A 16857-nucleotide genomic window follows, 5' to 3' on the forward strand; every position below is an offset into this window, starting at 1 on the left:
AAACTTGCCATCAAAACATCTTTTATGTTTGCTGAATATCCTAAACCCCAAAATCTTAAAGATATAGTTCAAAAACAATGTAAATCCAAGACAAGAAAAAAAAAATTTAAAAAGATGCAATATAAAAGCCGAAAGGCCGAGAAAGTTTATTGAGCAGATTCATTTGTTGATAGCATAATCGTGAAGAAGCTCAAACAAAATTTCTGAAAAATGATTAAAAAAATTAACGAAAAAGTAAAACAAACCCAGGAATCCAGTGAAAGTGATAAAAGCACGCGAAGTATAAAGTCGTTCTTTAGTATAGGTTTCCTCCAATCGAATGGAAGGCTTTTTCCCAGTTCATGCAGGTCTTTTTTTTTTCATTTTTTTTTTTCTTAATCTCTGGTGCACGGAGACAGACGAATAAAATATTATGTTTTGAGAGTGCAGAAGCCATGTTTAAAGCTATAAACAGGTTCGAAGTTTGAATGTAGCCGATAGTGATAGCCGTAGGGGCTTGGAGAGTTCTGCATAAAAAGCCAGAAATATGTATTACTTTTCAGGTACATTCTCTTAATCTGTGACTATCAAGTTCCCTAATCAAATTTAAAATCAGATACATGCAGTACTTCACCCATCTCAAACATTTCGTGTGTTTTCTCCTATTTTCCCTTTAGATAAGATATATTGATTAATCAAGGAAAGCCATAATCTGAGCAAGTCACGAGTCTGGAATAGCTTATAGATTGTGTAGTACAATCAATCTAGCACTATTTAGAGACAATACATCTAGTCACAACAACCAGTAGGATGCATGGATGCCATTTCACACGAAGCAGACACAGAAGCAGCAAAGCCATCTTCTTGAAACCAACAGCTCTCCATTTTCTCACAGCCAAAATCATGGATATTCCTGCAAATAGACCGCATAAGGCAACAAAAAACAACTGTACAAAGCCTAACTTAACTCATAAACTAACCCTGACACACCGAGGACAAAGTAGTTTCACGCCTGTGGATTTTGATAATAGACATGAGTCTCATCTTCTTAACGACAATATGAAGTTACATAACTGCTTCCATGTGGGTGTTCTAGCCTTAAAACTTGATGGCGATGTTGCCTCTATGTGACAGTCGAGAATGTGGAATACAGGCATATGACCCCCAACAAATAATCAAGAATTGATAATGACCCCAAAGTGCATTGAAAGAAAACAGCTTACGAGAGTATAATACTGCATAATTCACTTTAAAACCATTACTGATTCTCATTTAACTCCTTCAGAAGAAGCTTTATCAGAACGAGACGGCACTCTTACCATTTGTTAATCATAAATATCAATGGTGAAAAAGCAATGAGCCACAAGAAAAGAGAGATGTAGACAAGGGTCAGTGCTGAGACATTAGAAAAATCCCATAATTTGTCTGCGTCTTATATTTGGACGCATTCGAAGATTTATAAAAAAATATGACAATTCCCTACAGTTTATTTCTTTCCATTCATCCACGCTTTTAGAGGGAGGACTATCCGTCATACCCCCTCGAAATTCTCAGCTCCCCCCCGATAAGATAAGCTGCTTCATTGAGAGAGAGAGAGAGAGAAATCATCTTAACAATATAGAGTTGAAATGGCCGTGAACCTCCTATCATGTGATCATGCAGACGATGACTTCATCGACATGGAAGTCAGCTCATACTCGAACTTCCTATGCCATTCTGTTAGCTCCCCTCCGCACAACAGAGAGTTTGAGTTCCAAATGTCTTCCAGCTCTCAAGAAAGAGAGCATACAACTTCCCCAGCTGATCAGCTCTTCTACAAAGGAAAGCTCCTTCCTCTTCACTTTCCCCCACGTTTGCAAATGGTAGAAAAACACCTGCAAAGCTCCGGCTCTGCTTGTGATACAAGAAAAGATATCTTTGAAGAATGCTATAGCACTCCATTAAACACTACTGCCCCACCAACACCCACTTCTCATACCCCATTTGAATCCTGCAATATCTCACCCTCAGAATCTTTCCGGGTTACTAGAGATCAGTTGAGCCTAGATGAGTATATCTCGGACAGTTTAACTGAAGTCAGTGGGTTCATTGGTGAAAACCCAAAGAAGTCTTGGACCAAAAAGCTCAAGCACTCCTTGCTTGGTTTAAAGCAGAAGGCTTCCAGGGTTTACCTCAATTCTATTTTCAGTAAATCTGGTAGTTCACGTGAGCCCTGCACAACGGCTACGAAGGATGCAGATGAAGGATCGATTTCAAAAGCCAAGAAATACATGAATAACTATATAAAAGAGTCGAACAAAACCCCGTTGGGACAAATTCAGAAGGATAAATGCTCGACATCAAAAAGCATCATAAGGAGCATTGACAAAGACAATGACGCTAAGAATGGCGTCGGTCGCCATAGGAGATTGCTGTCAGTGGTTATCAAACGCCATTCAACAAACAAGTCTTCATCCTCATCTGTCTCTTCTTCATCTTCAAGCTCAAGCAATTCAGATGGGTTCCATGAGTTGCAATTTCTCAAGAGATGCAGCAGCGCAAGTTCAGATATCGAGATATCAATTCAAGGAGCAATTGCTCATTGCAAGGAGTCTCAGCAGCTGTTCCACTCCAGGAAAACTGTTAGTGAAGTTGGGTTTTACTGATTGCTGCCAACTTCCAGGATTGCAGTTCATGAAAGAAAGGCAGACCTTTGCGCGGGGGGGGGGGGGACAAGGAGTACGATGTTTTAATTGGTTAATGATGTTTTCTTACCCTTTTTTCCTTTCATAATCTTGATTTTCGCCATGCTCTGATCCAAGACTAGATCTATGGCTTTTTAGACAATTTAGACCAGAACATCAAGTCAACGTTTGTGAAAAATTGAAAAAAAATAAAAAGCTCCCTTCCTCAAAATAAGTTGTAAGGAATAAAAATGAATGAGGTTCTTCATGTAGATTAGAAGCCTTTCACTCAGTTAGATTTTTTTTTTTTTTTTTTATATATGTCGGGGAACCTCTCCAAGGCAGAGCCCTTCGGACCCAGCCCTTGCAGAGTAAATTTTGATCTCGTGCATTGCACCCTCGGAAGTTTTTTTTACACAGAATTAGTTAAATCGCTAGTTTTTCACTCGAGAATATAATCCCAAAAGATTGTTTGTACCTGTGATGTGTTAAACCTTGAAATGAGTGATATCCCAATACTAAAGCCTTCACCACTTGGGCCAACTCCTTCGGGTTGTTAGAATTTAACAATCTAAGGTTGATTGATCGGGAGATTACACATAAAATCTTCTTTTATGCACAAACTGTTTCACCCTTTTATTTTGGAAACATGAGCTGAATATCTTCCACCCAGGTAAGAAGTCCACTTTTATACTTGCAAACTTCTAACATCTATCTTTTCTGGACCTTTTGCTACTCCTAAATGATTCCAGTTCAGGGATCATTGACATCACTTTCAATTTTCAGGTATACTGTAAAACTAAAAATCTGGCAGTGAGAGTAGGATTTTATACCCTTGTTTCTTCTGACATGGAAGCTATCCATGTGTAGGCTTAATTCACCTGTCTTATAATGACTCATCAGGAAGTGGATCAGATTTTAACTCTTCGAAAATAAGAGAGACAATCTTCTCAAATTTTTACGAAGTGAAAGCAAAGAATCATTTTCCACAATTGGCAGCTTCCACTGTGATTATGAAGTGAAAAATTGGAAGATAAAAATAAAAAAGAAATCCATCTCTTCGACAAGATGACATCGTTTGTATAAACTGCATAAAGATGAGTATCATTTTGTTCTACTCAATTATCTATTCACGGAATCAATGATGACTGGAAGCCCGCCCATCTGTCCACCTCTCTAAAGCAACCAAGAGTTAACCCTGCCTCCCTTAAATATGCCAAGTGCTGCCTAATGGCAACACACGGTCCTTTTATAAAGTTATAGAAAGCTGCTGAAAATATGGCAAAGGTGTTAAAATTATTAGACCGCCCATTGATGCATGGGTAAACTAAAGCAACACCAACAAAGCTAAGCAAAGAAAAGACCATAACTAATATGAGAGGAAATCTTCAGGTGCAAGCAAACAGTCTTTCAGGTAGCTCTTTTCCCATTCATTTCATTTACGTGGTGGGTCTGCTCAACCTTAAACTAAGTAAACATGTCAGCCAGAGTTTTGACAGGATTAGAGCCGAAGAAAAGAAATAAAAAGGCAAACTTTATGTCGTTGAGCATTATCTACAAGGATTAGGGAAACCCTTTTCTCCACCCAGCTTCCACGTATATATACAAGGAGAAAGAAGGAAAAGGATACCTAATCACATCAGCTTGTCCTTTTTGTTACTTGAGTTTTTAAGTTAAGTGATAACCCAGAAGAATTGCATCCAATTCCAAAAGGTTATGGATCAAACTCTGCCTTATATTTGGTTTCGGCACGGAAAATATTTAATTTAAATGGTGGTTGGTTTCAAAGGAAAACAATGCACATGAGGTGTTTGATAAAATGTTTCTGAAACGCATGCAAGAATTGTCTTTGCATATCTAATTTCAGGGAGTACGATCTATTTAATCATTTACGCATCTAAATTTAGACGGGGATTGTAACGTTCAAAACTGTCTCTTGATCAGATACGTATTCACAACTTGGATGAAGATTTCAACATTCAACACTAGTCTATATCTCATAGAGCTGTTAGCAATGCCTTCAGCTATAGGGAACTGAACATCACAAAGAAAATGATGGGGTTTATTCTTTCGGATTTCATGCATATCTGCAGAGGTCTTTGCCTATCTAAGTGCATGGCCCCGTTTGAATTCAAAGTTGATTTCAACTCATTTCATCTAATCATTACAAGTTTCTTAAATTTTCACACAAAATATAATAAACAATTCAACATTTTCAAATTCTAAAAAATAATAATATTAAAAAATAATATTCTAATAATATTTTATTCAACTTTCATCTCAACTCACTATCTAAATCTCACCTTAGTGTATAGCCACACTCTTGGTATCGGGAATTGTGCGGTTAACTTGTGTTACTGAGGTGTGCATCTGTTGTTTCTCATCTTTACTAGCAAGAATATTTTGATCATTTGGAGTTTTGGACCCCAAAAAAAGAAAAATAGAATCGTCCAAATGCATAAACGTGCACAGAAATATAATTGTCATAATTACGGATTCTTGTTTAAGTTCAAAGTTATACTTAAAAGGCATTCATTTTTAAGTACCTTTTGTAATCGTTCAGCGTGCATCTTTTCCATTTATGATCCTACAAACTTCCAGAGACTGTAAGTTGCACACATCAAAGGGCGAAAATGCGATCGACTTCTGAGTTTGAGAAGTCAGAGTGATGCCACGAGTTGGATCCGCTCCTAGCATGCTTCTCCTTCTTTCGCATCGAACGAATCCTCTTGGACCTCACCACATAATAAGTCATTGTGCCAAGAACCCCACCCATTATTACTCCCCCCACAGCTGTGACCAAAATTGCTGCCCATTCATGCTTCCTGCCAACCACTATATAAGAGGAGGCCATAAAAGCCACCGAAGTGCACACAGAAGCCAGCCACATCAGCTTGTTAATTACTTCCACTACTCGTTTTTCTGCTTTTGTCTCGCCTCTAACCAATGTAATTTGAACAACCACAACAGCCAAAGACGTAAAAAGGGCAATAGCATTGAAGATGAAGAAAATCTTGAAAGATGCAGTCTTGACCACTACAGCCATTCCATTATCGTGATCTCCACCAGGCACAGTAAAAATAGCTGCAAAGGCAACTGTAGCAAATAGCACAGCCACCACTGTCACTGAGTTGGTGGCATTGTTGATCCCTTCTCGGTGAAGTTTCCTGAGCTCTTTAGAAATATTATGAACATTTTTGTTAGTTTTCCTAGTTTGTTCGAGTTGGATATGAACATCTTTCTTAATTTGAGTCACAGTTTTCCTCAATTCATCCCTTGGTTGGTTCAGTTCATTAGCTCTGAGAGCATTACATCGAGAAAGGCAGTCCCTTATAACTGAGGATTCTTCAGAAAGGGGAAGCTCTTCAGCTATGTCAAGAGCTGTTTTGTGGTCTCTGGTCAGTGCATTAACATTGGTGTCAGGAAGGGATAATAACTCATTCACTATCTGCAAGAAGAAAAGGGAACATCAATTTAGGACAATCTTTTCACCCTAAATATGTGTATACTTCAATTTTATATGAAGGAAGATCATTTAATTGAAAACTTGGCATATGCAGAAAACCACACAGAAGTCGGATAATTTTACTAACATACAGCTAAAGCTTCAATCGCTTATGTTATTACGAGTGTAGAACATCAAAATCGATTTTGGAGAAAAATAAACATGACAAGGGTACATAAGCAACTAAATATACTAGTTTTCAGGGAGTTGGTACTAAAATATGAGGAAAACATTGTCAGTGAAAGATTTAAGCAGCATGAAACTGTTCCCTTTCAGAATGAATAGCAAGATATATACTTCACTTGCACTGGCAATCGAATAAGCAGCAGGCAGAAATCACAGAGAGATGCTAACTGCAAAGTTGGAAAGAGACAATCCAAGCTAGACATATGCAGGGATCAAATGCAGGCATTCTAACATTGGACAGACTCAAAAGCAATAGAGCATGCACATTGCTGAAAAGGTAAAAGATATATACTTCATGCACATTTGACATTAATCTGAATTGAAGTCGTTAACTATAATTTATGATAAAAGCTTTAACGACAAAGAGATCCCACAAAAGTAAACCTACAAAGACATGGCTTGATGTGGTATCTTAGATTGCAAACCTACTTTTATTGTAAAGTAAATCTAACATATTATATGAAGTCATGTCAATTTGTGGGTTTACTTTTGTGGGATCTATTTGTTACTGTGGCACTTCTCATAATTTATAGCTTCCAAGTTTACCAACATTTGAAAGATGTGGACAATTGAACCTTCCAAAGGATACAGATCTAAACAACAATATGCAGGATAAGCCAAAAAATGGTACCTCTACTCGCTTTTTCCGTGTAGCTACATGTAACGCTGTGTTACCAAATTTATCCGGAAGCATAACAATAGCAGCATCAGCCTCGAGAAGCAATTTCACCACCTCACAGCTCTGCCCTTTTACAGCCATATGCAATGCAGTCTGCCCTTTCTTGTCAGTCCTTCGTGCCAGCTGTGGATCTTTGCTCAGTAATGCTTTTACAATTTCAACATGCCCCTGTCGGGCAGCCAAATGCAATGCATTTTTCCCGTTGGATCTAGATATCTCCAGCAAGCTACAATCTTTTGAAAGTAATTCATTAACTACTTCCGTATGGCCTTTTGTTGCTGCAGATATAAGAGGAGTGGCATTTGACGGACCAATTGTTTTACTGAGACCAGGGTCATGATCTAGGAGCACCTGGACAATGGCTGCAAAAGAAAAATCATCATAAGTGTACTGCCTTTGCAGGGAAAGTGTATCTTCCACAGGTGCTCATTATATTGTTCAATTGCTATTGCAGTGTTAAAAAACTTTATGATATTGAGCAGATTAAATGGAAACATGTCATCCCGAAGATCAAGAAAAAAATACCACGGGCAAAAGCAATAAAACCATAAATTGGAAACCAATAGTACAGGGGCCAGTTGCGCCTGGAAAAAACTTCTTGAACCCTGCATTCCTTAGTGATAATGATAATCTCTTCTTAAAGGTAAATATATATGTCTAATACTGAATCAACAGTCATAAATCACTACTTCTGTGGCAGCTAACTTTTGTGGTAAGATGTCAATTAGGATTCTCTAGCGTAAAGTCGACATATTTAAACCATGTGGTTAATAGATTCTCAAATTTCCTATCTATCATAAGCGCATTTAAAGACTGATGACTATTGCCAAGAGCCTGATGGCATATGACCTGGTTCTCAAAAAAAAAAAAAAAAAAAGACTGATGACTGCCAAGAAACCATTTTTCTCAGGAAAAGAATTTTGCAGCCATCAACTTGTAAGCTCTCGATTGCATGAGTGCCTTACATAAACTTTTGTACTGTTTAAAGTATTCAGTGTAACGAAACCTTCAAAAGAATAAGCTCGTTCACTTTCAGAATTTATTTTAACTCATCTCATCTACTTATTACAACTTTTCTAAATTTCTACCCAAAATAAAAATAACATCTCATCTTATTTCATCTCCGAAATCTTATCTCATCTCTGAAATCAAATGAAATCAAAGGATGCCTTAGATAGTAATTAGCTAGTAATCTTAGATGCATCTCTAAAACAGCCATAACCGACGTGGACTTAATTTTCATTTTCTTACAATTTCTACTGCAGTTGAAACTGAGCCAAACAAAGAAATCGAATTTTTACAGCACACGATCAAAACAAGATAAACGCTACTTGAATCCATTACCATGGTGTCCTTGACTTGCGGCTATATGCAACGGATCAAACAAAGATCGATTCTTCTTCGTGACAGTCTCCTGACTCGAATACTTCAACAATTCCTTCACAATATCAAGGTAGCCTTTCTCGGCCGCCGTATACAGCGCCGTCTCTCCCAACTCATTCACCTCATTCACAACCGCAGCCCGGACCTCCGCAACCTCAGCGTCAAGATCCGCGCCGCTCAGAGTTCCCGTCATCTGCGAAACGATATCATTGAGTATCTGCTTCGTGGCAGCCAGATCACCACGCTGAGCGGCCAAGTGCAGCTCAGTGTCGTTGTGCCGCCCCGTCACCTGCTTTACGTACTTCTTTTTCCCCGCCTGATCAATCCGCTTACCGGAATTGGAAAGCACTAACGCCGGAGCCGCAGCAGAAGCCGTCGACGAGGGAGATGGCGAAGGTGACGGCTCGGCGAGAGGGTTTTGACTTGGTGGTGGAGTCATCAGTCCCTTCTCTAAATCTCTATCACCTCCTGTCCAAACAAATCAAAGTTCAGTCAATATTAGATAACAATTCAAAATCCCGTACAACTTACTCTAGCTCAAATTCTTTTGTTTTCCGAAAAAAAAAAAAAAAACCAAACAAACCAAACAAACAAACTTTGTTTCCACAAACACTAAGCTTTATCGAGTTGATTTTGCTGATAGAGTGAGCTGAATACAGAGATGGACCGGAGAGAGAGGGAGGGAGGGAGGGAGGGAGAGAGGGATTCTCCAACGAACCAAATCCAGCAAGTATCAGATGCAACAACAAGGTCCAGCTGGAAAACTGAAGAAAACGAGAGAGAGAGGGTACCTTCTTCGATTGAGGATGCCATGATCTAGCGAGAATCGGAAGAGAAGATGGAAAATCAGGGAGTTCGTTCTAGGAGTTCATGCAGAGGGGGGGAAGAAGATGAGGCAAGAGATTAGAGGAGATGATAAAAAGCGGATAAAAAAGGAGAGAGAGAAAGCAGAAGGTGCTGAGAAAGAGAGCATCTGCTTTTGGGAACCGAAGACCGGTCCCACTTCATCACACAAACGTCCAATCCCCGGCGGCTGCCGCGAAACTACTTACTTATTGGAATCCACCAAACCTGCTCGATTTTGCAATTCATTTTACAAGTTTTAATATTTATAAATTCTTTAAAATATTAAATTATTTTAAACCTTAACATTTTTTAATACTATTTTATTATTATTTATAATTTATTAATATTTATTTAAATAATGAGATAAATTAAAATAATTTATAAATAATAATAAAATCATTAATTAAAATAAAATAAAACAAAATAAAATAAAAGTATGATAATTTCTCATGTCTATATCTAAACGGGACTATCTTGATCACCGGAGATACCTCTTACGACCGGAGATGAGATGAGATTCTCTACCTCCCATACGGTTCTTTCAGTTTCCGCGCCAAGTCTTCACTATGCAAGTCCTTCCCCCGAAAGAAAAGGGTGGGAAGGCAATAATGTTTCCTTTTTTTAATTTTTACGAAAGATTGATGTTATTCTAATTTTATTAATATTTCTTATTTTATTTTTTTTTAGAGAAATATAAAGTACAGAGAACAAATTTGGGATTATAAAAATCTCAAACCAAGTCCTAAACAAACTAAACTATATTATTTATCTATGCATCATAAAATGTAATCTACAATATCCAATGTACTAAACGGTCGCATGGGAAAACTATATTGACAGCTATAATACATGACACTAAAATGTAAAACTTCCATCTAAAAGCAAAGCACGTGAACAAAATAGTAACAATTACAATCTATGTCTAAACTTTGGCAAATCAATTAAATCCAATCTTAATTAGTCCCATGCTAATCTAAGCCAAAAAGAAGATAAAAATAAATAAAAATTAAGACAAACCTTTGGCACCAACTTTTGCTAGCTAGGCCATTGGACCAAAACTAAGATCCCGTTTGAATTTAAAATTCATTTTAATTCATCTTAATTCATCTCATCTTATTATTACAATTTTTTAAAATTTCTACATAAAATATAATAAACAATTCAACTTTTTCAAATTATAAAATAATTTTTTCAAATTCTCACACAAAAATATAATAAAAAGTCAAACTTTTATTTTATTATTCACAAATCATCTTAACTCATATCTGAATCCAAACCATTCAAAATTGCCTTTTATATATATATATATATATATATATATATATGTGTGCTGCAGTGAAAAATATAAAAATTGATTAGTGCCGTTTGGATAGTGAGTTTATATGAGATAAGTTGATATGAGAGTTTAAAATTGAATAAAATATTGTTATGATATTATTTTTTAATATTATTATCATTTTGATATTTGAAAATGTTGAATTGTTGATTATATTGTAAAAACATTTGAAAAAATTATAATAATAAAATTAAATTAAATTAAATATTTGGGCTCAAAAGTAATTATATCATCCAAAATCTCTAAAATCCTTCAAAGTGGAGAGAAGACTTGATTGAACTAATGTACCAATTCTGCAAAGTTGGATTCAAATATAACATATCATTAAACCCAAGCTGTAAACAATATAGCAAACCTTGCTTTAATGCCTTTAATTCAGTAAACAATAATGTTTACTTGGAAATTGGTGAAAAAAAGAGCAAGTTAAATTCATAAATATTTATATTTATTCCCAAACCCAGTGGTTAGACTACTTAAAAACATCTATAAGAGCTGGTTTGGATGTTAATAATATCTCATAATATTTGTAAATAGTAAAAATAATTTGTAAATAGTAATTTAATGGTTTGAGTTAAGATATTTTATTGAGTTTTAAAAAATGAGATGAAAAAAATATTATAAAGTTAAATAAATTTTGAATATAATTTTTGTTTTAAAATTTGAAAAAATTATATTGTTTATTGTGTTTTGTTTAAAAGATTGGAAATTTTTTAATTGTTAGGTAATTATTAAATGAAGAGGTTGAAGATTTGTAATTAAAAAGTGTTATTTGTTTTAGTAATGTTTGGAAATGAAATATATGATAATATTTAAGAATATTTAATAGCAATTATGTTCTTAAACATACTCTTAATCTATTTGGCTGTCTGGATTCAGAGTTGGCATGTGGATTTAGAGTTGGATTTACCGCGTGCATTATGAAAATATTTATGAAAAGTGTTGTATGTCTAGAGTATAAAAGTAAACTTAAAAAATAATGTGACTTGATATAAAACATTAAACTATCTTATAATAAAAAGAACTTTACAATATAATATTCTTCGTCAAATTACATTAATTTAAAATTTTATTTTTAGAAAATGTCTATATATGACAAAACTTTCTGAAATCTTTAATGGAAAAATTTTTTTACAGGCGATTTCACGTACCAAACCGTGCACCCATGAAGAACCATTCCAATAATAACACCGGAGGCATGAGATTTGTGTGAAAAAAGGGACATGCTAGATACAAGCGGTTTGGCGCACCAAATTGCATATCAACACTTACATAGTTTTTTTATAATAAAAAAAATTTGTTGAGAGAAGAATAAGGTCATTTATCTTATAAAAATCATTTTCATTTTTAATTTATATTATTTCATTAAACAAATACTTTATATTTAAATATTGGTGCACGATTTGCTCCACAAAATTGCTAGAAAGAAGACTTTTCCGTGAAAGAAATATCACGTCTTGGCAATTGGGCCACATGCTACAGCAAAACTAGGCTTGGGCTAGGCAAAGTGGCCATTCTTCATTTCTCTATTGAGAGTGAGACTTGAGGTATAAGATGATACATTCAATCGAATAAAATTTAGTTGTTCAGCCCAATGCCCGATTGCTTAGTTCATTTAGGTTCAGCTTTATGTGACAGTCAACATTGCATCGCATGATCGCCTCACGTTACATTTCTTTCATTGTTAAAAGATGAAGGTTAGACATAAGTCTAAATTGCACAAATTCTGGACAGACCTTTTCTTAAAAGTGAGTCTCACTAAAAATTAATTTTTTTTAATACTTTTTCATAGTAAAATTTATGAGTGATAATATGTGACGATCTATAAACTCAATAGAAACATGACATAAAATTAACGGGTTAGATTTTATGTAAACGGGTTCTAGTAAAAACAGGTTGACCCGTCAATACATTATTTATAAACAAGTCAATAACAGGTCAACCCACTTCACCTGAAATCAACTCATTTTGACCAATTTAAAATTTATTTCAAAATTATAATTCTATTATTGTTGTGTTATAATATTAATATTTCTTAGTATCCTTATGTTTTTATTATTAATAGAATGGATGTTTGTACGTCATCAACAATTGAGATTGTAATTATAGACTTATACTCATATTTGTTATTGTATTGCTTGTAATATTAGTTTTATTATGTATTAAAATTTGAAAAATATTGATATTTTTTATTGGTTGGTTGTCTTATATTTTGTAAAATATTGTGGTCACTAATAATTAATATATATTTGAAATCTTATGTGAAATTATATTAATTATGTTAAATGGGTTATGCGTGTTAGTTCAACTCATGTGCATTAAATGAGTTAAAATGAATCGAATCGTATTGATTTATTTCTAATTAATTATTAAACATGTTAAAATGAATGACATGACAATATCTGTTATTTAAATAGGTTGAGTTAGGATTTAAAAATTTGACATGTTTAATTTAAAAAGTCAAGTTCGGATTGATCTATATAATTAAATATTCATGAATTGACATGACCCAAATATACAAATTGCCACTTCAAATGAAATAAACTATTTTACAAACGGGCTGCACAATATATATTTAGAATTTGCACAAATCATTGTTATTGTTGAAATAACAAAGGTGCAGTTAATAGTCCTCAATACTAGATTGTTCCAACATAGCTCGATACCAAATTCAAGGAGTTTCACAAAAGCAGGAAAAAAGAAGAAGAAGAAGGTGTGCATGGTATTTATTATAACAGAAACAATTGACTTTTTAAGCTGAAGAGTCCACATAAGCAGCGGCGAGCACGTGTTTTTTTAGGGTGAAGACGTTTCTAAGCTCGCACGGCTCCACGGCTTCAAGGCACGTCGGAATGATTCACTATGTAGCAGTGGTATTGGTTGGATTTTATTTACTCGTTTCCGTGTGGGACCAGAAACAACTTCAAATTTCATTTTTCATATCGAGTTGGACTTCCATTATAAACCATTGGCTTTCCGCTTTCCCCATCTCCCTATCTACCACTGCCTCTCCTATATTTCCGCTTTCCCCGCGTAGCTTTCCTCGTTTTCCACTTCTGTCAATTCCAAAATCTGAGCATCGATCCATGAGCAACACCCATCCATCAATAATCTCGAGTTAGAGAAAAATGGACCTATAAATAAAATAAAAAGTCACATTTTCCTTGTTGATTTCTTTTTATTAAAAAAATTACGTTAACCAAATTTTTATAATCTAGAATTACTCATAATTGTGCATAATCATATGGATTAACAATCTTTCGTTATTATTTGTGCTGCAAGTTCGAGTTAGTTGATTAGCTGAACTCACTGTTTTAAACGTGTTGGACTATATAATTAAGGAAATTGAAGGGGATAAACATAACTGGTCTAGATATAACAGGCTCAACTCATCAAAGAGTCAGGAGGCAAATGAAAAAATGAAGAAATGAGACAAGACGAAAAGGAAAACTATGGTGTCAGATAAAATAAGAGAACTAACTGAAAAAATGATAAATGAGAGGAAAATAAGTCAAACACACAAAGAAGGAAGTGACTTAAAATTAAACTTTTGACCAGCCACTCGCAATACCTCAATAAAAGGGGGTCTGATCGGATCAAGAAATTGGTCATCATCAACTTCACGATGATAGCTCCAAAGAGATTATCTTCTCTAGGAAAAATGAGTCTTCAACCTCCATTGTATATATAGAAACGATAAGCTATAAGAGACTGTAAAATATTTTTATTATAGTGAATTTGTCATCCAAATGACCCGTAGGCTTAGTTTTTTGTTGAACCACGTAAATATGTGTATCTTTTTTATATTTTTTATATTATTTTTCTATTTATTATTATGGATGTACATACAGATATCGTATCAACGTAATGAAGCATCACCATGGGATTCAGAAAACACTTATTGAGGCCCGAGTCACCACCATGGATCAGGAATGACTCTTTCTTCTATTCCGACCTATTATGCGATTTTTATTTTTAACATAAATGATCAAATTCATATATTTGTATTCGAATTCCAGCTTCACATTTCTTACTCATCTCAATTAAATATTCAATGGGGGTGAACAGGAATAAGATAAATGAAATGGAATCGTGATTCAAACTACTCTCTTTGGCAGCAGGCATTTTCCAAGGAACGGAAACCCGGAGATATATGTACATAGAACGTCCGGCATTCATTGCCCACAAAATCATAATTTTTATCCAATATTCCTTTATAATAAGATCTAATTGAGATTTGAATATACATTTCAAATGATTAACATTGTTAGTTAGGTGAGGTTTAGATAGTGAGTTGAGATTAGATGAGTTGAAATAAAAGTTGAACAAAATATTATTAGAATATTATTTTTTAATATTATTATTATTTTAAAATTTAAAAATATTAAATTATTTATTATATTTTATGTAAAAATTTAAAAAAATTATATAAATTAGATGAGATAAATTATGATCAATTCTAAATCTATACATGGTCTTAGAGATCGTCGCTTTCTTTCTCAAAAAATAAATGAGTTCGGTCTCCCTTAAAGTTGGAACCCTGTGTGTTCTTAAAAAACAAAAACAACAACAACAACAATAACAACGACAAAAAAAAAGAACTCTAGATCGAAAAAAACCACAAGTGATTAATTATGTGGTACAAGCTGCTTCCTTGATAGAGCTGTTTTATTAAAATATATGCTTTCTTGGAGGTAATTTCTCAGCATATGCTAAGAGCTAGTTCAAATTAAAAGGAAATGTAAAAAAAAATTTAGCATTGGCCTAGCTAAATATCTTAAGTTTAACATTTATGCTACAGTAAATATTAGCAACTCTCCACACTTGGCAAGGGACTATACACAGATCAAATTATTTTTTTTTATCATTTCTCTACCTCCTGCTCTTTCTTTCTCTCGATTTTTTTTTGTCTTCATTACAAAACCCTCATTTCATCTATCTTTTTTCTCTTTCTCCTGAAACTCTATCTTCGCCCCTTTCTTTTTCAACTCGCAAGACATTTTCCTTCAACCCCATTATTCCCAGCCTGCAAACGTCCCATTCTCTCTAGCGGTTGCCGTCGTCTTCATGGTCTTCAATGTAAGTCTCTCTTCCTCTCTCTTCTTCGTGCATTCTTTGTGCCGTCTCTTCTCTCCCTCTTCTTCGATTCTCACTTTACCTTCATCAAGTGATTAAATCCTTTTATTTCTTTCTGTCTTCTATTTCTCTCACGCTGAATACTAAACTCGCACCCTCTCTTTTCTCCATTCCATTTTCGTCTTCTTTCTGCACCATCGCCGAACACCACCTCCCTCCCCCTATCTGTGTTTTTTTTTTCCTTTTTATTTTTTCCATTTTCGTCTTCTCTCTACACCCTCGACTCCCTCCCCCCTCCCACTTTTTTTCTTTCCATACTCGCCTTCAACCATTTGCAGAGAATCCATCAACTCTTTCAGCAACACAGAGTACATAGATTTTGAAGACTTTATTTTTACCCTAGACTGCCGAAATCAACGTATGTCCCAATTTTTCCTTAGAAATACTAATATGGGTGTGTGTTAAAATTTAAAACATTTGTGGGTTTCATACATTTGTTTGAATTGTTGATTTTTTACTAATAAGAGAATCTGTGATTGTATTTGTATATATTTTGATTTAATGCTTGTTTTAATAAGGCCAGTAACGTGAATCTCTCTTTAGTGTGCACGATATATCCATATCTAATAAGAGAATCTCTCTTTAGCATGCACGATTATGTTGTGGGGCATCTCTTGGCAGTTCCTCACGGTTTCGATGAGTTTTGTAATGCATATCAAAATAGTGATAAAAGATCAAAGACTATTGTTATCTCATATTTATTCAAATGTGTTTATTCGATGGCACAACAATATTGAATTTTTTTTGGATTATAGCTCTCCTTTGAACATAGGATGCCTCGATTTAATGTATGTTGGTTCATTAAAGTGTTGGTGTTGGTATATACTGCATTGTTGAAAGTGTTGTATTTTGAAATTATTAACAATGGACAGATATCGTTCTTAATGTGTGTGCTAGACTGTGTTTTTATGTTGGATAGATTATTTCACAATTTCTTCATAGCTTTATTAAGTTTTTTTTTTAACTTTAATTAGTAATTTGACTAGTTACTGCTATTGAAGTTGGTGAAAATTTGTATAGATGTTTTATTTTATTGGTGGAATTTAATGTTGGGTCGTAGCTGATTTATGAACTGTTTTTATGGTTAGGTAACAACAGATTTTGTTTTGTTGATTTGGTAGTTTCTGATGTTGGTGGATTTATCAAC

The 16857-nt window shown here is 34.6% G+C and overlaps 2 protein-coding genes across 5 annotated transcripts; one reads left to right on the plus strand and one right to left on the minus strand.

Annotated features, from left to right (window-relative positions):
* Positions 1–145: 145 nt before the first annotated feature.
* LOC109003015 (probable membrane-associated kinase regulator 4) lies at positions 146–3483 on the plus strand. Its single transcript, XM_018980965.2, has 2 exons — positions 146–542; positions 1642–3483. Exons 1-2 carry the CDS (start codon positions 527–529, stop codon positions 2622–2624), a joined length of 999 nt encoding a protein of 332 aa, XP_018836510.2. The 5' UTR covers positions 146–526; the 3' UTR covers positions 2625–3483.
* Positions 607–9369, minus strand: LOC109003014 (ankyrin repeat-containing protein ITN1-like). Of its 4 annotated transcripts, none has more exons than XR_001998084.2 (5): positions 9187–9339; positions 8357–8863; positions 6965–7374; positions 5189–6090; positions 607–892 (listed from the first exon to the last, which is right to left on the minus strand). XR_001998084.2 is itself a non-coding variant. In XM_018980962.2 (4 exons), the coding sequence occupies exons 1-4, from the start codon at positions 9206–9208 to the stop codon at positions 5263–5265; spliced, it is 1767 nt and encodes a 588-aa protein (XP_018836507.1). In that variant the 5' UTR covers positions 9209–9369; the 3' UTR covers positions 5076–5262. The 4 variants fall into 4 exon arrangements, 1 of the variants encoding a protein (XP_018836507.1); XR_001998082.2 differs by lacking the exon at positions 607–892 and adding an exon at positions 3579–3912; XR_001998083.2 differs by lacking the exon at positions 607–892 and adding an exon at positions 3609–3909.
* Positions 9370–16857: the final 7488 nt, after the last annotated feature.

The sequence above is a fragment of the Juglans regia genome, chromosome 12 (genome assembly GCF_001411555.2).
Source record: "Juglans regia cultivar Chandler chromosome 12, Walnut 2.0, whole genome shotgun sequence".
Lineage (NCBI taxonomy): Eukaryota > Viridiplantae > Streptophyta > Magnoliopsida > Fagales > Juglandaceae > Juglans > Juglans regia.

What these genes read in the sequence shown, in the direction of transcription:
- LOC109003014 (XM_018980962.2), bottom strand. Translation starts at nt 9,208, where the DNA reads ATGGCATCCTCAATCGAAGAAG. An exon ending in GGCATCCTCAATCGAAGAAG is followed by an intron (nt 8,864 to 9,186) that starts GTACCCTCTCTC and finishes TTGTTTGGACAG; the next exon opens with GAGGTGATAGAGATTTAGAG. An exon ending in CACGGAAAAAGCGAGTAGAG is followed by an intron (nt 6,091 to 6,964) that starts GTACCATTTTTT and finishes TTCTTCTTGCAG; the next exon opens with ATAGTGAATGAGTTATTATC.